Source organism: Nematostella vectensis, chromosome 3, assembly GCF_932526225.1.
Source record: "Nematostella vectensis chromosome 3, jaNemVect1.1, whole genome shotgun sequence".
Lineage (NCBI taxonomy): Eukaryota > Metazoa > Cnidaria > Anthozoa > Actiniaria > Edwardsiidae > Nematostella > Nematostella vectensis.
In genome coordinates, this window is record NC_064036.1 from 15,127,407 (window position 1) to 15,151,262 (window position 23,856).

The 23,856-nt window shown below is 40.3% G+C and overlaps 4 protein-coding genes across 5 annotated transcripts; 1 reads left to right on the forward strand and 3 right to left on the reverse strand.

Annotated features, from left to right (window-relative positions):
- Positions 1–181: 181 nt before the first annotated feature.
- On the reverse strand, positions 182–2,762 carry LOC5498014 (membrane progesterone receptor epsilon). The gene has a single exon (XM_001619739.3). It carries the CDS (start codon positions 2,387–2,389, stop codon positions 1,289–1,291), a length of 1,101 nt encoding a protein of 366 aa, XP_001619789.1. The 5' UTR covers positions 2,390–2,762; the 3' UTR covers positions 182–1,288.
- A 341-nt stretch (positions 2,763–3,103) lies between these two features.
- On the reverse strand, positions 3,104–6,870 carry LOC5522287 (membrane progesterone receptor epsilon). The gene is made up of 2 exons (XM_001641865.3): positions 4,917–6,870; positions 3,104–3,654 (listed from the first exon to the last, which is right to left on the reverse strand). The coding sequence occupies exon 1, from the start codon at positions 6,584–6,586 to the stop codon at positions 5,558–5,560; it is 1,029 nt and encodes a 342-aa protein (XP_001641915.2). The 5' UTR covers positions 6,587–6,870; the 3' UTR covers positions 3,104–3,654; positions 4,917–5,557.
- LOC125561160 lies at positions 6,242–23,243 on the forward strand. Its single transcript, XM_048724598.1, has 3 exons — positions 6,242–6,354; positions 7,501–7,659; positions 22,535–23,243. Exons 1-3 carry the CDS (start codon positions 6,328–6,330, stop codon positions 22,664–22,666), a joined length of 318 nt encoding a protein of 105 aa, XP_048580555.1. The 5' UTR covers positions 6,242–6,327; the 3' UTR covers positions 22,667–23,243.
- On the reverse strand, positions 6,961–20,982 carry LOC5522285 (endothelin-converting enzyme 1). 2 transcript variants are annotated; one of them, XM_032367581.2, is made up of 19 exons: positions 20,279–20,963; positions 18,665–18,861; positions 17,571–17,828; positions 17,150–17,215; positions 16,712–16,825; positions 16,437–16,517; positions 15,833–15,966; positions 15,236–15,458; positions 14,671–14,769; positions 14,403–14,480; positions 13,907–14,010; positions 13,619–13,677; positions 13,472–13,523; positions 13,037–13,104; positions 12,532–12,656; positions 12,101–12,166; positions 11,365–11,460; positions 10,481–10,557; positions 6,961–9,518 (listed from the first exon to the last, which is right to left on the reverse strand). In XM_032367581.2, the coding sequence occupies exons 1-19, from the start codon at positions 20,640–20,642 to the stop codon at positions 9,419–9,421; spliced, it is 2,361 nt and encodes a 786-aa protein (XP_032223472.2). In that variant the 5' UTR covers positions 20,643–20,963; the 3' UTR covers positions 6,961–9,418. The 2 variants fall into 2 exon arrangements, 1 of the variants encoding a protein (XP_032223472.2); XR_007307170.1 differs by having other exon boundaries at positions 9,406–9,518; positions 10,392–10,557; positions 20,279–20,982.
- Positions 23,244–23,856: the final 613 nt, after the last annotated feature.

Consider the following 23,856-nt stretch of genomic DNA (forward strand, 5'->3'; position numbering starts at 1 on the left):
GGGGGGGGGGTTTGACCTTCTTAACGATTTTGGAATAGACACAATGAAAACAATAGAAAAGGCAGCCCAAGGGGTGGGGGAGGGGGTTAATCCCTTTAGACCCTTCCCCGTAGATCCGCTACTGCACAAACATCCGCATAAATCCACATTGGATTGGAGCCGTATAATGATGCAAGCAACATTGATTGTTTAATATTTACTTCCATTAAACAAGGCTATTCAATGCCAAGAAATTTAAAACAAGTCTAAATCAGGATTGGAAACCAAAGGAAAGCACTAACATTAGGTGCTGCTTGTTTAGCTTCAGTCATAACTAAGTCTTTTTTACCCACTCTCAATCCAACACTAAAGAGCATGAGCCACAGAGTAGCCTTAAAAATAGGGTTGGGCAAGAGTTGTAGCTAGAAATGTTTCTGTTGGGCGGAAGGCAGCCCCAGTCATTCCTTGTAACTTGTATTTACTGGGGGAGGTAGGGAGCAGTTTTGCAGGTTCTTTGTGAAATTCTTGCTCTACGACATCTTCTCCTGCTCTCCCACGTGAAGCACCAGATCCTCTGCTTTTTAGCAATTTTTATCTCTTTTGAAAAATCATTCTATAGAAAATCGTTATTTTGTCTATTTTCTTTTAAAATTATTTAAATAATAATTTCCTTATGTAGCACAATTTATCTAACATTATTACACCCATCTCAGCAAATCAAGAATTACTTGATAAAGGGGCAACACCTCAAAGGAACCACAAATCTAAAGTTCCTAATACGTTAGTGATCCAGGTTGCCCCCTGGATCACTCACTTTCAATACCACATTATTATTCTTGAAGGAAAGATACAATTACCCTGGGTACCAGAGGCTCAAGCTTCAATCCAACAACATGAACCGCGAAGTGGCGAGGGCGCATAGTAAACGAACAAAGCTTGAGACTCTGGTACCCAGGGTGAGATACAATATACACCTCTTTCAAAATCAAATAATAAGTTTGACACCTCTTTTGCTTTGAAACATATTTAGGGAGTCAAGGCATACAACTTTGTACAACTTCAAAAGACAGCCTTGCGCAGAAATGAAAGTGCAAACAAAAACAGTCACAAGAAAAATGCGGAGACTGATCAATAAAAAAAATTAAGGGATGAGGGGGTTTCAACCAATTCAAAATGGATCTCCTACATGGTGGCTTTTTATACACTTGATAAATGGTAGCTGCCAAAAATTTGCCTTGACCTCCCCTCCCCTCTCTTCTGTGGTGTTCTCAACTCATGCTCTTTGCCCTGGCTATCCCTAGGATGCTTTTCAATTAGATTTCTCTTTCTCTTGCTTTAACAATGCTTTTGAAAACAAATAGACAATAAATAAATTGGTGAAGGCAACAGTGAAGAACACTCCAAACGTATTCCATAGATTTGGGCCTGGCAGCCCCGCTAATAAGTCTTGCCTGGTCTTCATGTCCAGATTTGTGGCTGTAAATGCATCTGCGGCTCCCAAGGCTGCCAGAATGTGCAGGAAATGGTGACTTTGTCCCAGGAAGTCAAACAAGCGGGGAAAATAGCGCTCTGGCAGCTTGGTGACATTCACAAATGCACTAAGAATGTAGTTTATTATGTGCCGGTTGAAGTAGTGCACAGCTCTCGAGGTCTCAGATTCAGCCGTGGAATAGGCCAGGCGGTAAGTGAAAGGGGACGTTACAATAATGAAATACAGCATAAACATTGATGTACGAATGACATACTTCGAGCGCAGCCAGCGATGTCGCGACGCACAGCAGACAGCCGTACAGAGACAAGACATGATTGCAGATACGGTCAAAAACACGGTTGGCGAAGAGAGCAACACGAAATCTGTCTGGCTCGGTCTTGAGTAGAAGAAGAAAGCCTGAGAACCACTAAAACTATAGACGCAAATAGCGGCGTAGTCGAGGTAGAAGCCAATGTGATGGGCCGATAAGGACATGCAATTAATGAGATGAGCCGAAGAACTCATAGCCATAAGACTAGCGATACCAATCGCAAAACACACCAGACCGTAGCACCATGGGTCAAAGTCCGAATTAGAAAACACATTGCTAAATCGAAGAAGAAACAGGACGAGAGCTAAGACATGGGTCCAAACATTCACAGTCTCGTTGGTGGGTTCTATGAGGCTTTTAAAACACCCCCACATTGTTAGACCGGGTTTTCTGTAGCCTGTCTTGATAAAAGGCGTGCGGAAACCTTCAGGAATATCACAGTCGAAGACAAGTTCTAAAGGACTTTGAAGCACCGCTGATAACTTCGAAAGATTATTGTTGCCTATTGCCGCTGTGGATTTCTCGTTACAAATCATCCTTTTGCTCAAAACCTTTTCTCTTGTATGCACAGCCACAGAGCTTCTAAGTAGAGAGCCGGTATCGTCCATTTTTTTTCGTTCTTTTACCACGACTCTCGTCCCAAGTTCAATGCTAAAAGGTCACGGCGCCTGGGTAATAGAAAGGCGCGATATTATGCAAATTAGGACCCCTCGGGGTTGCCTAGACAATGTACGGACACGTGATCAATTTTATGGATTTCAACATAAAAAATCAACATTGACAGAAGCAAAATAAATAGTGAAGTACGATTACCGGAAATTAAAGGGAGACAGTAGAGTATAAAGCACAGGACCTACCAAACAAACATTTCCGCTTACTATTTTTCACATCTCGCGTGCACATCTCAACTATAGAAACTGTATAAGAAATTGTCTCATATTTGAGCCTCACTAAAAAAGGTAATAGGAAGAAGCTATCATAAATGATAGACAATTTAAAAAACTTGGTGTATAAAGATTCCATGTCAAGGGGGGGGGGGGGGGGTCGAGTAGATGTAAAGCATGGTAAGTTGCAGAGGATGGCCCTGGATTCCCTGATGCAAGAAAGGACAGGTGTCCCTACTCCTGGAGAAATAGTTTGAGAACTTTTCAAAACCACTGCTTTTTTTGTTTGCCACTATTTTTGTGAAGGGGGACATTGAGTGGGAAGATGGTTTTGGAGATAACATTCCCCTAGGTTCAACACCCATACACAACTGTTCTAATGTGGACATAAGGACACGAATGGAGCGTGAATTAGTTTCTCATAATTGAGATAAAGGGTTACAGCCTTTAAAGTTTTATTTTTATTATTACAATTCATGTAATTAAGATGACAAAACTAGTTATAGGTTATTATTACATAACTGCCTGTTTTTCTCTTTCATCGGATTTTTCCTTCACTCTCTTTTTTCTTTCCTTGATATTCTCCAAGTTTCTACGCTTGAACCTGTCTCTTTTACGCCTCTTCTTATACTTGTGCTGATTCATTTTTTGCTTCCGCTTCTTCAAAACTGAGCTTAAACTGACCGTGTTCTCACTGTCTGGGCTATAACCAATAATCACTTCATCCAATGGGATATCTCCAAGAATTCCATCAAATGGAGTTTGGGGGTCATTTTTAACTGAGTGACCCCTTTCTCCTAGCCCAGGGAGATATGTTGACTGTCTATCAGACAACTGTCGGGTAAAAGTCTCCAATGATAATCTGGCCATGCTTGAAGTTAAGGTCATTGGTAAGCTGCAAGCAGGCCAACAGCATTCTGTGAGTTGGTGCTCTTTGATGGATGTCATTTCACTAGATGTTAAAACAAATCTGTTGAGACCATTGCACACTGAAAAAAAGGGAAACTATTATTACAATTATCATTAAGATGTAAAACTCCAATTTTAAGGGAATAAGCAAGATTTTGGTTTGACAATAACATTTTTTTTTATAATCCAAGAAAAATTTACTGTAAATCAAGAGGAATTCAAGGTTTAAAGAAGGATGATCGCTCTTGTTATTGTATGATGTGAGAATACAATGGTGTATTTGTGAGAAAACTTTATAATAACTACCCACGAATGGAGGCTGATACCTTATTGATAATATTGGATTTAAACTGTGATATTTACTTGCTTGAAATAGCTAAAGAAACAGATTCTTTGTGTAACTTGGTTTTGTGTGGGAGCCTAAAATAATGGCATTGCACCATACTGTATATAATATAATATAACATAACATAACATAACATAACATAACATAACATAACATAACATAACATAACATAACATAACATAACATAACATAACATAACATAACATAACATAACATAACATAACATAACATAACATAACATAACATAACATAACATAACATAACATAACATAACATAACATAACATAACATAACATAACATAACATAACATAACATAATATAATATAATATAATACTGTATGTACTGTCAAACACTTAAATGTGGGTAGATATTTGGGCCAATCAATGAAACAGGAGACAATGGGGAGACAATGCTAGAATCTGTGAGAGAATTTCAGCCTTTTCAATTCAGTGTGATAAAATCAGCATGTAATAGATACAAAGCAAATTGGATATTATGCTGGAAAATGATTCTCATCTGTATCTGCTATTTTTGTGTAACTGTGGTTAATTGAACAACTCTTGTAGCTACAAGAGGATTAAATAAACAATTATAATAATTCATTTCAATTACTACATCTGTGATTTGCCTTTTGTTTTAGCCATCATAAATGAGCAAGTAAATTACTCTCCAACGAAGAACAGAGAGTGGCAGCATTCAGGTACTGGTTGATTGACGGCTGAGGAAATCTGGTGGTCGTGTAGTAATGCATAGAGTGGTAAAATACAACCCTCAATAAATAAAGATTACTGTATTGTATTGTAATGCTTAAAGTGTTACAATGTGTATTGTATTTTAATAGGGCTTTGCACACCCACACAAGCTAGAGTTTGTTAAATCCACCAAAGTGTCGGCTATATTTAATAATTTTACCATGTACTTACAGGATACAATTAATGTTATTAAAAAATTAGCTGTTTTCCATACTCAAACAACTTACATATGTGTAGCTTACCTTTCTTGGTGGTCCGCTGTCCACTTCTGAAGCCGACAAAATGGCGGACAAGATATGACACAGACCTGCGAGATCCACGAGCTGCGATAGAGAATTCCATAATACTTCGCTCTCAAAAGTAGACTGGAGTCTTAAGGATTTGATGCTTTTGTCTTTTTTTGCTTTAACTGAGCGATATTAAAGAACCATTTCTAAAATTTACATCGTGAGTTCTGCACCGCAACAAACTCGAAGTCTATGGCTCAAAATCTCAGTCTAAGGCTCGCGCGGCCGTAACTCCACAGGGACCCCAAACATTAAAGTCGTAAAGGCGCTCTGGACTGAGACGTGAAAAACCAACACCTGAACCCTAAGGCTTTTTATTTGTGCCGTAACTTGTCTCCAATTATAAGATTAAATCTGCAATTGATGAAAAACGCGCTAAAGCTTATCTTTTGCGCGCACACTTCGCATGGCAAACATTCATAGAGTTATTAAAAATTTTACACATAACAATGATCATTTTAATGACACGTATTTATTACTGTAAATGACTGACAGACATGTTGCAAGTTTACCAACACATATCTACTAGCTACATAAAATTACTTTGTTTCGATGTTATAGATAGACGCATCGTAAAACTCAAGACAATGAATAATTTACTTTGTTTTTAATTGTTTATCTATCTGTAGACTCACAGGGCAATGAACGGCAAACCAAATTACTATGGCTATATTCCCTAAAAGAACTGCAATCATCAAACCTAGACTGTTTCCAAATGTTGGCAATACCGTTGACGAAGCGTGTAGTATTTCCCGTCTGATATTCATATCCAGTTCGACCGCTACAAAATCATCAATAGCTCCCAGCGAACATAAGATATGCAAAAAGTGATGGCTTTGCCCCAAAAAATCAAACAGTCCAGGAATAAATCTTTCCGGGATACGTATTACATTAGACAATGCAGCTAGAAAGAAATAAAATACTTGACGCTTGAAATACGCAAAAGCAACAGTGTTGCACTCCAGTTTACTGTCGCAGTAAATTGCCCTTGTAGTGAATGGGAGAGTATTGAACAACCAGGAAATGACAAAGGTACCAGTTCGGAGTAAAAACTTGTGTTGAACCCATTTATGCCTAGATGCACAGCACAGATATGTTGTAGCAAGTGAAATGGCGGCAGATATACACAAGAATAAGCAATTCGAGTTCATGAGTTTTAAATCAGTGTTTGTCGGTCTGGAATAGTAATAGAATACCAGGCCTGCCGTGAACGTGTAAGTGCTGATGGCAGCATAATCGAAGAAGAAGCAAATGTGTCGTACTTTTGCTGACATGCAATTAAACAGATGGGCACTTGAACTCATGAGGAACATAGCAGAGATGCCAAGAGAGAAAGAGAGCAATGGGTAAACAAATGGATCAGTGAATGGGTTACTCCGCAAACAAAACACCGGTAAGCAATGATACAGGAATCCTACCAAGGCTAAGATATGGCTCCAGACATTGATTGTCTCGTTGTGAGCGTAGAAGGCACTGTGGATGCACTGCTTGAAAGAAAACCCCGGTCTTCTGTAGCCTGACACTATGAAAGGCTCGCGAAACTCAAAGTCCACCGCTCTGTCTCCCAGTAGTGTTTTCTCTAAGACCTCGGTGTGTTGTTTTAGGTTGTTATTGTTGTTTATCATTCTCAAAGTTGTTGGTTTGTTCTCTTCAGCCTCTGGTTTGAATTAATATCTTGGAGTTCTGTGCTTTTTACAATTCTTGCTTGTTTCGCTGCCACAACAACACTGTGATGGGCTTAATGAAATGCGCTAGAGAGCTAATGCGGAATGCAGATATAAGGCGCTAATTTGAATATAAAAACAACATGTGGGCATATGACCGATCAGGCAGAGCCGATCATTTCTCACCCAATCTCACCTGACAAGATTTTCTAATATAATGCGATGTGTTCTGACAAGGCGTTCATATGAGCACGATTTTCTCGGCTAAAGGCTACTTATCAGGTCATGCTGCAGCTTAGCTCAAGTGAGCTGTCATTGTTATTTAGTCAATCAACCACAGTTACTATATTCTTTATTTGCGCTTATACTTTGATAACAATAATAAGTCAAAGAGAGCAGCGTGGATACCAACGTAAGATTGTCTAAACTGATACACCTATTTCAACTGGTTGCACTCGGTTGACAGTCGATATTGACAAGTGTGTCGTCAACCGGCTTCGTGACTACGCGACAAGCCCGCATGTAAGCAAAACCCACTGCATATCTTCAGTCTTCTGGTTTTAGACGCGGTAGCGGTGGCTAATATATGCAGCTAGGCGCTTCAGTGGTTTTTACCCATGCTTACATGCGGGCTTGTCGCGTAGTCGCGAAGCCGGTCGACGACAACCTTTTGTCAATCGATTCTGTGTCTTAACCCGCAGTGCTTTATGGGTATCAAATAAATAAAAAATACGCATAAAATAAACACAGGTTTAGAGAGCTTTAACATTATTGTTAATGTACCTCTAAACGTTGACTCCGCCGTTCAGAAACCAGGATTCAGCCATTTATACGATACCCATAAACCACTGCGAGTTACCTTGATTCGTACACAGGGCGTGGACCTTTTGGCCGCCTCCACGGCCGCCATTATTTCCAGTCTCTTTGTGCCCCTTCCAAAAGGCAAAGGAAGCCCGGCCGAGACCAAAAGCGAAGAAAAGGACCATGGAATTTTATCCGACAGTAATGAAACATTACTATACAGGTCAATTAAGGTATGGTCTGGGTTAAATTTGCTTCTGTTAGTCTCAGAAAATATACTCAATAATACAATGGTGTTGAGTTATTTACAAAGCCACATGAAAAGCTAAAAGGCAGTCCTGGTTGTGGGTAAAAAGTCTAGGCCTTTAAACTTGTCCCAAATATGGCAGCTGTTGTGTAAAAATTTAAAGCTCATATATACCGCCAAGTGATTGCTTGCTTTGAGGTAAGCGCAAATGTTAAAAAATAACCCTCCGGAGCCTTAATTCAATCTTGAAGTAGTTTGCAAGCCTCTAATTTAGTTGTTTTTCGTTAGACTTATTCTAGTTCTTACATTAGCTCAAAATAAAGAGACATTGCTCGCACTTATTTATATCAATTGGCGCTAAAGCATGCATTTATTGCAGTGGATTCCATTTGCAGGGCCGTAGCGCGCCTCGAAATGCTGCGGCTTATTGGATACAGATACATTAAAAAAATCTGAGGGGTGGGATGGGGGGCTACAACCAAACATTTTTAAGGCCGCATTGTCACCAGTTTATTTCCGGAGGTCCGACGGAAACCTCAACCGTTAAAAGATAAAATAATCTATTCGAATCCGAAATATTTAACAGGCCATCCGCTCTAAATTAGCAGTCACATCCTCAAAGAAACTTCCAATAGACACACTGCTTTCTATATTTTGAAATATTTTTCGTGTTTTCCGTTAAAAATCATCGGAGATTTTTACGTAATCGACCGGAAGTAAACTGGTGACAATACGGTCATTTCCCAGTGCGCTAGGGTACTGCTTTATGAAAGTTCTGGACCCACATTATTTTTCATTTGCGTCTTGCATAACACACGTCCATATAATCTATCTTCAAAACAATGACTGTTCTTCTGTTTACCTAAATCTCCTACCTTAGGGGCCGATTACATGGTGGATGGGGCTGAAACTTCAGCCCGGGCAGCTGCTTACCGATTATATGCCTTAAATCCAGCCCGGGCTGAGTTCTATTCAGCCCGGGATGGACTCGAATTGTATTGTTTTCCAGCCCGGGCTGAGATATTTACGCGATTTTTTGGCGATTTTAACCCGCTAGCCCGGGCTGAAAATCCTAGCCCGGTTTGCCAACCCGGACTGGAAAACTCCCCCGTGCTGAAATTGATCCCGGGCTGAAAACTCGTTCATGTAGCCGAAAGAGCCATTTTACAAGTATTTGTGGGAGATAGCGGGCAAGACTTTCAGCCTCCCTACGGGCTGAAAACTCAGCCCGGGCTGAAATTTTTCATGTAATCGGCCCCTTAATAGTGACTTCTTTAAGCTCCGCTAAGCATGTCATTGGCATTCAGGGTAGAATCTTGATTCTGTGAAGTTCATTCTATGAGGAATTCCAAGACTGCTAAAGAGGTTTCGGTGACAGTCTGATGCTTTAGGTTTTGCTAATGCAGTTTTTTTCTTATTTTTATTGATATGTATCACCACACAGCGCATCGCTTCTCGGGGTTCATTGGTGATCCGACTGGACACTTGATTCTATGAGGAATTCCAGGACTGCTAAAGAGATTTCGGTGACAGTCTGATGCTTTAGGTTTTGCTAATGCAGTTTTTCCTTTTTTTAAATTGATATGTATCACCATACAGCGCATCGGTTTTTCGGGGTTCATTGGTGATCCGACTAGACACTTAATTCTATGAGGAATACCAGGACTGCTAAAGAGATTTCGGTGACAGTCTGATGCTTTAGGTTTTGCTAATGCAGTTTTTTTCTTATTTGTTTTTAATATGTATCACCACACAGCGCATCGCTTCTCGGGGTTCATTGGTGATCCGACTGGACACTTGAAATGCTCAGCAAACTTTTTAAAGTTTTTCAGAGAACCATTTACTCTAAAAAAGAAAAACATAATAATCGTCAGTCTTTTAAAGCCAAACTGTAGGCCTCGTAGAAAAGGCAACAGCAACGCCACTATGAAGGCGATGACAGCCATTTGGCTACCCCGGGACAAAGAAGCGGAGCAAGTGGCAACATCGTCCTATATGGTGCACATATGACAACGACGACGGCTAAGACGACGTGACCACGGGAATTAGGATACTTTGTCAGCGATTTCTTTATAAAAAATAAAAATAAAAATCCCAATTTGGGCCAATTTATATTGAATATTGAACTCAGCGAATAAAATATTTCTAACCTTATAATCAAAAATGTCTCCTGCCTTCTGAGTTAGCGAATCCTTTTAGTTGCCTCTCAGGCTATCTTGTTCTTTTTTTTTTCGCGCTTGTTTATATACATTTACACATAAAGCATAAAGCACGTGTAGCCTAGGACGTCGACCTCTCACCGCTGTGGCCCAGGTTCGAATCGTGGCTCTGGCTATAAATAACACTAAAGTTGACTTTTCCGGGCTCATGCTTGATTCGAATTTGTGGAACAAATAAGTTGATGTTATTTCTCCTGTGTTTTTTCTCGGATAAGGATGTTAATCCAGATAACCCGTCTCTTCGAGCTACACTACACTAACCTGAATCGAAGGGACGCACAAAAAAACACCGGGGACGCAATTGCAGTGCTTACTAAGGGCGCGTTTTTACTCGTGATTCCGAAATGAGAATGATTAGAATAGAAAAAGCGCGCGTTCGTTTATGCCACGTTCCCATTCCGGCTACCTATAGCAAAATGACTCGAATGCCATTCTGAACATTCTCTACCAACCATCTCCATTCCAGAATGATAGAAAAAAAAAACGCTCCCTAACATACCTCGCCCTTTTGTGCCTTTCGCGCCAGACATAACTGGTGGAAATTATTACATACACGATTCCCAGATGCACAAGTGATAACACCTTTACCTCCAAGGCATTGGGGCGTGCTCATCCCATTTCAGCGACAATTTTCCGGCCTCAGGGCTGAACATACCACACCAGTTCTGCAAAGTGAAAGATACAACAATTCTAATGTTACTACTTTTTCATAGCAAGCTTATTTTTCCGAAGCTTTTTCGCAGGATTCAGCTGTGCTATTTCTAGCCGGAGTTTCTTCGCTCCATTTGTTTTTCCAAAGATTTTTTCAGTGAATCTGTTACCAGCTGGTAGCTCGTCAGATGGCACGAATGGTCCATATCAGTCAATCTTGTTTTAAAAACTGTCGTTTTTCTAGCTCGCTCGATCATTTCCTTATTAGGCACTACATACCATATTTGGGAGTCCCGCTTCAATCAATTTTTTTGCTTTTTTAACGCTCTGGAACTTTGTAAGTCGAGAATTTTCACATAAACTTGCAGGAATTCGTGTTTACTACGATTCTGCTGGCAGCCATCTTGGAAATGGAGCCTAGTCCCTATCGTTTAAGAATATCACAGGTCTCCCGCGCGATCGCCCCAGGCTCTTTCAGACCATTTAGAAAAACGACAGCCATTGATTGATATGGGTCCAGGAGTCGGAGTCAGGAGTTGGGTCGGTCTATAATGAAGTCTTACTCTCGAAAGGATTAACATTCCCCTTGTTTTCATGCGTAAAAATATAGAATTTTAGCCCAGCCTTGTCATTTACGCCCTTATTTTTGTGCCGCCGTAAGATGGTCGGTAAAGCCCAAATATTGTGTGTAGTGTGTATGCCGTGTGATACGTTGGCGGGGGAATCTACTTACCTGTATTTACTTTCGGCAGAACACTGGCAATTGGGAGATGAAATATCAACATTTAATATCTTCTAAGAACCGTATGTTTTTCACTCACCCTTGCAAAAGCAAAGAAGAAAATTTGTTCGTTCGTCAACATCATTCCAGGTAATCTTGGCTCAGGACCATGACGACTTACCCAGCTCTGGTAAGCCTGTGGAAACGGAAAAAAATTAATTCAACTTTTTTCCTTTTTGCCGGACACAGCTCTCAAACAAACTGCAAGCCAGGATTTGCTGAGGGGGTGGGGGAGGGGGGGGGGGGAGGGAGGGAGAAGTGGGGAGAGGGGCTGCGTATTCATAGATATCGAGAATGTATAATGTTGGACAATCCCTTCAATACGAAATAACCTACATTTTCGCTGCTAAGGCGGAGCAAATTTCTTTTCTTTTGTCTATGTATATATCTTTTCTGGAACTGCATACTCATCATAAAAATCAACTTGACTCGGTACTTCTTATATGTTATTCATAGATATCGAGAATGTATAATGTTGGACAATCCCTTCAATGAGAAATAACCTACATTTTCGCTGCTAAGGCGGAGCAAATTTCTTTTCTTTTGTCTATATATATATATATATATCTTTTCCGGAACTGCATACTCATCATAAAAATCAACTTGACTCGGTACTTCTTATATGTTATGCGGAGGGTCTGGGTGTATGCGGTCCCCTTTGTCTCCCTTTACTATGCGTTAGATCCATTTACACTTACGGCACTTATGGTTTATTATGATGCGTGCTGGTTCATTTAACAAATGCCTCCAGTTTATGACCCAGATTTCCTTTTTACCTCAAAAGCTTGTTTAACCCCACCGTTGTCCGCAATGTTCTCAGAAAGGGTTAACTTTCCGTCAACCTGTGCAAATAGGATTTCGTCAGCAAGGGAGCACGATTGTTGGATGAGAGGTAGGGGGGACCCAAGGGGGGCTCCATAGGTTCCTAAAACCCCTTATATTGGTCAATATATACTAGAGGCAGAAGCAACTTTACCCTCCGGATTTTTTTTAGCGCCCATCTTTTGGGATGGTAGTAGGTCAGGGGTGGCGAACGGGGCGGAACATTAACATGAGTTTCATACCCATAGACTAACCAGGCCTTCGTAGAAAGTGAACTTTCCCCATATCAGATATAGCGTGAAAATATAGGATATATAACCAAGGACATAGAAACTTGACAGGGGTTTAGTGCTCAAATACTCTACTTCTATATTCATGTGCTTACAAGGCCTCCGTGGAAAGTGAAGTTTCCGTATTGTTCCACCAGGCATTGTGATTTGTTATAAAAGTTTTGTATGGTTTTATCCGTCCACCATTTTATGTTATTGCCGTACTTGTTGTAATCCTTACCTAAAAGAAGAGAAAAAAAAGGTAATTAAAGACAGGGGCAGTCAAGCAACCGATCGATTAAAACGCGAATTGCAATGGAGGGAAAACGCATGGACATTTTTCAGTACGTTTGCACTATTTCTAAACCGTTCTCCAGGGAAGCATTCTTCTAACACAACTAAAAAACGAGTACCCAGGATTGGCTTAACAACTAAAAAACGCGTACCCAGGATTGGCTTAAAGGGGGTGGGTATCATTTGGAAAAAGCATAGTATTTGAAGATTCCTTAATAAGAAATGAGCCACTTTTTGGCAGCCAAGGGGGGGTGAGTGTGTTATGATTGTTATTTGTTGCACGTAGATGTAGCTATTAGCTATGCAGCTCAAGTGATACGGTATTACCGGTGACATCAAATCCATGAGTCAATTCGTGCGCCATGATCGTCCCTATGCCCCCATAATTAACAGCTCTGAAAATACATATTACGTGTATATAAGAAGTACCGAGTCAAATTGATTTCTATGATGAGTATGCAGATCCAGAAAAGATACATACATAGACTCCCCACAAAAAAAAGGAATTTGCTAGACCCAACCCAATCCAACCTCAACCCCAAGGAACTTCCGGCAATTGGCCCAAATACCGCCACCATGACCATCGCCAAAATAAGTTCCATCGCTTAAATAAGGGGGTATGGAATTTTTAGAAGCACAAATAGATTTTCTAAACGATCTACGATTGTGAAAATCGATCTCAACACCGACACTAAACCTACCTCCTACCCAATTCAACCGAAGTTAAAAGGTTATTTTTATTCTACTTTTTTGTGTTCCTACCTTGGATAGCTAGCATAGTAAAATGGAGCCTGTAGCATTGCTGCCGGAAATACTGAAAAAACAAAAACAAATAAGAGCGCTTTGGGGTAAGTAAACATCTTAACTGACTAACACAATCATTCTTCGCTTGTGCTAGGAGGAACCTACCCATTTTATTTTCGTTATAGGAGTAATATGCGTTTAGCATCGTTGGAGGGAATGGCCATCTAGGATAAACAGAAGGCAAAATAGATAGTTTTAACTTGTTGGCGTTCGCTCTTATTTGCAAGTTAACCATTATCCGAACTGCAGACATTCCCTAAGAATTCATTTAACCAGACCAATACACCATGTTTTCCGCGGGGTATCGCAAATCAGCGCAAAGTATCACAAATAATCGCAAAGTATCGCAAGTCATCGCCAAATATCGCAAATTATTGTGTGTAGAGTACTTACTCTGTTTTATCAAAAGGCTTTCCAAGTTTGGCATAGTTCCTGAGATTGTCGTTTCTTCTAACGTAGACCTGGTTCAGAAAATACGTCTTTGGATCGACGGGCACCTACAATGAATTTAATTTTTTTTTTCAAAACCCTTAATATTTGTCGACCACTTTTAAGCGATCGAGGAGAGGTGCGCGTTCCCCAGCCCACCCCCCTTGCTACGTGAATGCCGGCGGTATAAAAATATATAAAAGCTATTTTAATAGCTATAGGGTGCATTTGAATTACCTAGATATAAATGATCGACGTATGTAATTCACCTTCCCCACATCTTCCCACAAATCTTTACGACGCGCGCGCGTGAAACCGCGCCTAACCTCGATTTCACGCGGGCGTCGCGTTGCGTCGCGTTGCGTCGCGTTGTAGGAAAGGTGAATAAATTTTCAGGCGTCAAATCCTGAGAACAAGCGTGACTTTAGCTGCATTTTCTCCTACAAGTCATCAGACAAACCTCTTTATAGAGCGAGGCTAAATGTTTGCTGTCCATCACATAGTCGGGGTAGCCAATATTCTCTAGTAGGTACTCCGCCTACAGAGGAAAAATGAAGTGCGTTGATAGAGCTCTAGTCAGTTAGTCATAGTCAGCTAAAACTTTGTCGAATATATAATTTATTTAGCAGAGAAAGTCTCCAAATAACCATCTAAAAACAAAGTTTTATACTTTATTTACCAAATTCATTCCTTAAATCCCCACATTTGCCTAAATTCTAAGAGCTAACCTTCTCCTCAGCGACATGTTTGGTGACGTTGTCCATCCACGTGATATCTTTCAGCCTTGCAATAAAAACATCTCGAATATTTTCCACGATTTCTGTTGCCTGGATTCAAAACATTTGAGTAACCTTTATGTCATTCAAAAAACGTCTAGATTCTTACAGGGGCTTTGGGCTTCTAAGCTGAAAAAAAGGTTATTTGCGATCGAGATTTATCTCCGAAAGTCTCGTCCTCTCCGCCCTCCCCTTGGATTATCCTATATCAACTATTACTTACAGCCCGCTCCTCAATCAAACATGTACGTAACAGCTTAAAGTTTGCTCTCCCCGCCTGCACCTTCGGTAATGCCTGACAACCATTCCTGGGTATTCTCAGTAGATCCGGTCGAGCAAATATCGATAAAGTACCCTTTAATTTCTCTGTCTATTTCTTGCCCTTTAAGGCATTCCGGTGGCATTGAAAGGTCTTCAGTTTCCTTAAGTATCTCCCCCTCCACACCTTCCTTTACAGACTCTAGTAGGATCTTTCGTATCGCAATAAGCAAAACCTGATAAACCTTAAGAGACTTACCAATTTCTTGCTCTTGCCTTTGAATCTGCGATCAAGGTACATCTTGGACAAAGGCATCCCGAAGTTCTCAGACAAGGCGCTTAGACAGACCTCCTCTCTCGGGCTCTCCCGCCAGAAGTTGAACGCCCGGATGTAGAAATTTTTAAATATTTTTCGGTATTCTTTGCTCAGCTGTACATATTGTATTTTTACCACTCGCCACATTATGTAGTTTGCCAGCGTTCTAGAAAAAAAAGAATCTTTTTATAAGCCTTGTTCTATCTACGCCAGCATCGTCCATCGTCTCGCTCGTTAAAGACATGTTGAAATTTTGGCGAATTCTTCGCACAAGCCCCATGCAAAATATTGTGTTCGAACAGTAGCAGTGGAAGGGGCCCTTCTCTAAGTATTTTTAAAAGTTATAACTAAATAACCAGTAGGGGTGCGTCTGTTCCGCCCAGTTTTTGGTCTCTGTATCTCTAATGGGGCCGAGTTTTGAGTTGCCTTAAAGAACGCCAGTTGCCATACAAAAATACAAATCTACGACGCATTTGGAATTCTCGTAATAAAAAGAGAGACGTATCAAATTCCTATCATTTTGTTGTGATATTTACTTACTTTTTGGGCGTCTTTTCTAGTATTTTTGCCAACTTGACCAGATAGTCATAAGCGTAAACCACAACCTCTTCCTCCTCCATTATCTTATAGTCAACTCCTCGAAAGACACCGGTGAGAAACCTCATCCAATCGATCTGCAAGAAAAAATCGAGGGAATACTGTACATACAAAGTCGTCAATCAAAATAGCTTGATTTTCAGTTAACGATAATATAGTTATAAAATATAATCAATGCATAAAAAAAACTCGTTGGGTATAAATGGACTATTAGGACAATTTCTATGAAAAGATACAGCAATACAAACAGTTTGTTTATATTGAAGAAAGCAAGCTTCTGGGAAAAAAACCCGCCCCCTTGGCGCCAAAAGACCACACACCCTCAGTCTAACATCACCCTTGTACACCCCCCTTGTCCGTCAAAAAGTAGGCGTTTTTTATTAAGAGACAGTGCAGTCCTTTTAGCCTGGACATTGTTAAACTGCTTGTATTTATCTTCAAGAGCATTCTTTTTTTAAACCCTTTCCAATCAGCCAGAAAGCTTCTCTCAAAACTTTCTTATTTCCCCAGTTAGATTGTATAGTGGCTTTCCTCTACTGTCACTAACCTGCGGCCCAGTGGCATTTTGTAGCTTTCTTATTGACATTTTCCTGTAATTCTTGTTGCCCTCAACGTATGGCTCAAGAATCTTCGAAACAAAACGACACAAAAATGAGACAAGCATTGTAGTATATGAAGGAAAACCATCCCAGGTTTATGAAGTTTAAGTTGGTGATCCTAGCTGTAACGGAATTTAGCTTTCCATGCGACATAGCACCTTTTCCTTTCCTGTTTGCGTTAAAATTTCTGTCAAGTCACTAGAGAAAGTTAGTATATATTTACATTTGCAAGTTTTTTCTCGAATTTGTAGATGTCCTCCATCTCTCGAAGGGAGTGGCTGTCACCGCCAAGCGTCATTGTCAGGTTCACCATCAGCTCCTTGTACGCGTGACGCATCTGCAGTTAACACTTTACTATCAATCGGGTGAAGCTTTATATATATACGAGGGTTTAATGCATTTCACATGATAGTACTGTCCCGTCGACCCCTACTGTCCTGTCAACCCCTAAGGAAGCAATACGCCCGGACCCCGTATACAATCTAAGTTCAGTCCAATTAATTTAGTCTACGATTCAGTCTATGAAATAATGGATGACTTCCTTGTAAAAGTCCTGTAAAACCTTCCTTACGGTACGAGGATAAATGTATTAGGAATTCCCTGTAAAACGTACCTTACGGTACGAGGATAAATGTATTAGGAATTCCCTGTAAAACCTTACCTTACGGTAGGTGGATGAGTTTCTTGTGAACGCCCTGTGTGAGATACCAGGGTATGACTGGTCAAGCTGTCAAAAGAGAATTACATAAAAAAAAAAGAAAATCACACAGATGTGATTTACATGTATCAGATACACTAAAACTTATCGATGAGATTTTCAACAGCGATCAACTGTAGTCAACGGCGAATCCAGTAGTTTTTCAGAGAGGGTTAAAGTCGGGTCGAAGTCGTGGAATAAAGCGTTCCCTTGGGTGTGTAAGGGAATGTTTTCCAATATTTTTTATTTTTTATTTCTAAATAATATCCAGTCTCGATACTTCCCTTACTGTTCCTATTTGTGTATAGAGACTCTGGCCCAAGATCATGGCAATTGGTCTTGATTTTGGGACTGTCTAAGTTCAACATGGTTTCATCGAGCTTACATTGATAACGTTGACAGAACTGTTCTTGATGTCAAAATCCACCCATACAGAGACGAGTGGTGAGACTGCGAGTTCGCGGTGTGCTGTGATAAAACTCGTCATAAAGTCCCAGTTCGTCTCATTCCACGACTTGTCTATCACAGCCCAAGAGCCGAACTCCTTGATCAGCTTGGTCAGCGGTTCCCCACCAAGCCTCTCGATCTCTGCTTTGTCCATGCAGGAGTCGTAGAAATGGAGAGCCTTCAACACAGCCTTGTCCTGAAAACAATAAACAGATAAACAAATCTCTTTATATTAAAGTGACGGTGTTCCTTCTAAGTGCTTGTGCTTTCAGAAAAATGAAAACACATACACATTTGTTTAAAGGGCATGAGTTTTCGTTGGGCCACGTGTTACTCGGTAATGCGCTATAGGTAACAGAAGGCTGACCCTAATTAGTCCCCCTTGCGTCTTTGTGGGTCATCTCTGCACATCTGCCCATAATATATGATAAATAGTCTAAAAGTCTCTAGAACCGACAGAACTTGGACTCATAACCTTTGACGCACAAACTAGCGACCGTTTAACGGCGTTGTTTTTTCACAAAGGTTCTTTTTTTTCCCGAAATGTCAGGGAGATAGAGGCCGCATCGTTATCCATTGTTTCTAAGATAATTTTATACAAATATTTCTACAACACTTGCGCCTAATTACGCTTTCTGATTGGTTGTTGGCTATGGCATATATGCGTATATGGCCAGGGACCCGCGTGTTGGTAATAGCGGGCAAGGCGGCGTCTTCAATTCAAAGGACTGCAAGCTTGGCTGTGTAACAGCTTCAATCAATCAATCAATCAATCGTTTTAATAAACCACTTGCAGTCGTAACTGAATTACAGGTTTATAAGCAACATCAACTAATAGCAACTAATACAAGCAACACAATATTCATTGGTACTTTACAGTGATAAAATTGTTGAAATGGCAGGATGAGCAAGGCTCTCTACTGTGCGCTCAAGAACTTTATTACATAACGTTATCACATTAGCGAGGTGGGCTCTGGTGCTGGTCCCCCCACCCCACCCCCTTAAACACGCGAATATTGTCTTTTCACATACCTTTCCATACAGAGCTCGAATTTGTCTACTATTGATGAGCTTATTCATAAGGGCGTTGTTCTCCTCCGTCAGTTTGCTAAACTGGTCCCACTTCGGGTTTTTTGCGGGTCGAATGTTTTTCTTGATCCATCCTCCGCACGCATAGCCGTAAAAGTCATCGCATGGGTTGACATTTGGGTCAATAGAACGCAAAAGATCTGTAACAAGATCAGATCATCATTACCGCGTGAAGAGTGAGAAAAAAACCTAGTGAACGAGAACCTAGGTACAGCTATTTCAAAAAGCGTTGTCGGCGCAAACGTAAAATGGCGATTGCCAGATGGTAGTTCTACAACAGAAGCGTATCATACTTCTCAAACTATTTCAACCGAATGCAGGAGAACATGGATCGATTAAACAATTGTCTTATTATCAATTAAAGGCTATCCATGTATAGCTTTGGCATCGCTTTCGAATGCCTTACATTCGCCGTTTGCATTGACAACGTTTTTTCGAATTGGGGTATAACAAAAATTGCGCTTTAGTTATTTCTGACATTCGTGATGAACATCGTTTGCGCGAAAATGTTTTATTATCGGTGATCATTACCATTTTGCCAAGGAGTGCGCTATATCTGCCGATAATGTTTGTATAAATTGCAATTAACTGGGTGCACGCATACAGATGTACACAGGCTATGCAAATGAAAGTGGTCTCTATGTAGACTAAGGAATGAGAATGATTAGAATAGAAAAAGCAACTGTTCGTTTATCACGCGTTCCCATTCTGGAATGGGATGAAGGCCATTCCACTCGAATGCCATTGTGTAGTCCCAGAAAATATCCATACCTCCCCCCCCCCCCCCCCCCCCCATCGAGGGGGTCAGGGGTATGACCCCCCCTCTGGAAATTCCTTGGCGTTTGAACCCCCCCCCCCCCCGGAATTTCCAATCCCCTCAATGGGGGGGGGGGGGGGGTATGGATAGTTTCTGAAACAACACATTCTGAACATTCTCAAAGCAAATATATGTCGTGATACGGGCGACTAAGTATCGCTTCTACTAGAGGCTTGTGCATTTTACCACCCATGGAGTCCCGCTGGCCGTTAGATAGCTTTTCCAAAGAGAAGAAAAGTATGTATCTATAATCAACTTCTCTACGGATAAAAAATTATTCGCTCTTATTATATGGCAGTGAATAGAAGGTTATCGTGCCCCTTGGCGCGCTTTGCTTTTATTAACACGAGTAAATATTATCTATCCAACGTTGTTATCAACCTGAACAAATAACTGTCCATTTTCCCGATGTTACTGAAACAAAAGTTGCTTAGAAAACGACATGTCTTCGACAACAAGGTCAGCATAAGCCAATAAAATCCTGTAACCTTTTTAAACTCACGAGAACAAAACAAAACATAAAGAATACATCAATCATTTAATCGAGAAGGCTAAAAATAGTGCTAGAGAAAATTAGGTTTTATCTTTATAAGATTTAAAAACTTCCAAATTTGAGTATGGATATTGATATGGAATAATTGTAATCCCCAAGGCATATGTACGTTAACCTGTTTACGCTAAGTCAAGACAGTACAATTGGATTAGTAGTCTTGTTGATGATGGGTTAATTTAGCTCGTACCTGCGGACGTCTGAATGCAACTTGGCGACCAACAGATCTGCGACCATAACTTAGATGTCTTGGATTTGCTACTGACCTTGGTACGATTAGCACTTAAAACAGCTTCCTTATCATTTGCTTCTTCGTTTCGTTGCTTTTCGTGCAAGTAAAGGCACAACAAAACAACGCAAAATATCAACATTAACGCTATTGTCAGGATAAGAAATTTCTCAAACCGTGAGAAGCCTGTCCTTTTTTCGGATTGCTGCTCGATCTCCACGACTATCGATTTGGGTCTCCTGCGTGGCTTGTAAGCGCTTGAATCTGTCATGTCGTTGTTGTTTGATACCAAATGATTTAGTCTGTTAGACTCTGGCGTTTCCATCTCTTTTATGCTTCTACAATATCCTCCACTTCAACCACTACAATACGCTTTCAGTTGTGAGTCAAACCTCGGAATAATACCTACATTTCGTAGGCTCAGAGGAAGTGACAGGCTTACTATAACGCTATAAAAACTCCAACATCCCGGTGCTCGTGTGGTCGGTATTACATTAGCGTATAGAGCGTGCTTTGTCAGCTAATCCACTCTCTTGGGACCAGTGTAATTACCCTATTAGTGCTAGTTTAGTCCAGTATTTCGCGGGAGTCCGAGTTTCACGTCTTCTAAGATTTCTTCTCTTAGTGTCTGGTGAGCATATAATAACATCAGCACGACAGATAGATGTGACCTCTACGTCGTCTATGGCACGCCACACAGTTTGCTCCAAATGTGAAGAGCTGTGTTGAATTAGTCACCAGAATATCAATTCTTGACGCAGGAAGAATAGATGCTACCAAGGAGACATTAAGATAGAAATAGATGAGCGCTCATGTTACGTTCATGGTTATTGCGCACGCTATACTAATGGGACACTTAGGGGGATCAGTTATAAATCCGATATCACACACTTTGAGTTATTCTGATTTTCAAAACGAGGATGGTGGGTATAAACCTTTTTCCCGTTTCAGTTCCTCGATTATTTTAATACATAATAATGCTCTTATAAAATGTCAGGAGACCGCTAAAAGTACACCCACAGAACAGAAGTGTCTGGGGTGTCTACGTGCCTTGAACTATTCTCATTGCACAACAATCTTTATTAAAAAAATGAATGTCGTTTTTCTAATGAAGACAACAATGTATTCATACCAACACCCACGATAAGGGGTGTCTACGTCTCTTTTTAGATGTAATTTTATGCCTCATATTTGTCCTAGTATTTCACCACTCCTCCGCACATAGTGTGGTTAGGGCAGCGGTTGTCAAGCTACACTCTTTTTTATAAGTATAATTTTTAGTTCTTAACGATGTTCTTAATTTTTAGTGTATATAAGAATATAATACCCAATGAATTATTAGGAAGAGAAAAAAAACTAATGAAAAGTAGCAATAATATTGTTACTATGAGCACAATTTGATTCTTCATTTAGAACGCATCAGGACTAAAAAAAAAGAAAAAAATTCTGTCATCTGAACCTCGGCATGTTCTTCATTATTTTGCTTGCACACAAGCAAGCAAAATATTGAAACTGCAAGAGTTTCATTTGGTGAAATCTTTGGCTGGAAGTTCTTATAAAAAATGTTCTTATAAAAAAAAGAGTGCAGTAGAAGAAGAGACAAACTCAGATTTTATTAACGAAATACGCCCGTCGAAATACTGAGAGAAATATTTTTGTTTTTGGGGGGACTTAAATGAGTTTTTTTTTTAAACCACAACTACCAAAAGATAAAATCTTCCAAAGTGTTAGTTACACCTTCGTTATTGTTTTCAACCTATATTTTAAGACAAAGTATGACAAGAAATCTCGAGTAAACACTAAAAAACTAACTCGTCTAAACAGTCGTAGTGGTTTGGGTGCACCCGGGACACAAAGACAAACAACAACAACAACAACAACAACAACAACAACAACAACAACAGCAGCAGCAGCAACGACGACGACGACAACAGCAACAACGACGACGACGACGAAGTCGATAACAACTATCATTAATCCATTAAGATAGAACTCAATTAAAATATCATAGAAAAAATTACAGAATCAAAACTATATAAAAAAAAACGTAAAAACAGAACACCATCAAATGCAAGATTTATATTTTTAAAGCCAGTCTGTAGAATAACGAATCCACTTATGTATTATTCTTTTCAGTTTCTTACCCTGACGCTAAAAGTAAACACCCTTGAGAAAATGTTTTTCTCACCTCTCTGCCATTGAATGTTTACTTTTCAGAATTATTTTCATAAATCCCTGCTACATCAGAGAAATAACGATTGCTATGGTACTTTTCCGTCGCTCTGCGTTGCTCCACAAGAAACAGAAAGACCAGAACCAAGGAGAGCAGAACCAGAGATAGCAAAATAACGCACATAAGCTTAACCCGGCGTGAGAGGGATTCCTTGGTTTTCTTCATCACAACAACAATGTATGACTTGCCATAGCACGGGGTCTGTTGGGTTACTTGCTCTATGATGACTCTAGCTTGCGCAAGCGGATTTTCCATATCTCAGGCTTGTTATTATTCGGAGGAGCGCGCAATGGCGGTTTCCATGTTTGACATCCGAGGAGCAAAAGGGCAGTGGAAAAGATAAGAACAAAGACGAAATTCAAGACGTTAATAGGTGGTTTATTAAAAACGATAATATAGATCAGTGTTATATATTTAAACTTAATATCAAAGAGTCATTTTAAGGGGGAATGGCGCAGCCATTCGCTGTGGCTCTCACCGGGTTTTCTGTGCTAGTAGATGAACCGTGGGATGGTTAGGATCTGGGACGAGATCATTGGTTTCCTGTGACGTCACAACTTTTACCAGCTACAGGAACTACGATAAGAACGCCTGGGGCTTTGGGACGAGCTTGACACGCTGGAGTATTTGTCAAACGCGTAACATCACATCACAAAAAAGGTGCTCGCATTAAATAGTGTGCTCTTATGCTTTTCACGATTCGCCAATATTATTTTGCTTGCACACATAGCGAAGCTGGAGGTACTTATTATAAATGACATAGGGTCACTGGTAAAACTGCAAGAGTTTTTATGTTGGCAAAGAGCACGGATGCTCTTAAGTGTTTTAGGGGATGGTCTCTTCCTTGATACGATTTCTTGTAGCCACAGGTAGCCCAGGCTATGGTTGCTTGTCGTAGCTCGGAATTCGGCTGTTCTGAGATCGGTCGAGTAAAGCGTTTTTTTTTTTGTGTGAAATGTTTTCAATAAAATTGCCTTAGAACTTAGAACATGCCTTGTTGTTGTCAAATTCGCGTGTAATAAACGATTTGGGGGGGTTTTCTCAACGGAATTTATGACTTCTCTCTCCCTTCTTTCTTTAGTAGGGAGAGAGGTCATAAATTCCGTTGAGAACCCCCCCTCCCCCCAAATCGTTTATTACACGCGAATTTGACAACAACAAGGCATGTTCTAAGTTCTAAGGCAATTTTATTGAAAACATTTCACACAAAAAAACGCTTTACTCGACCGATCTCAGAACAGCTGAATTCCGAGCTACGACAAGCTTGTTCCCTAGTGATCAATTCTTGGCCCCCTGTTCTTCCTCC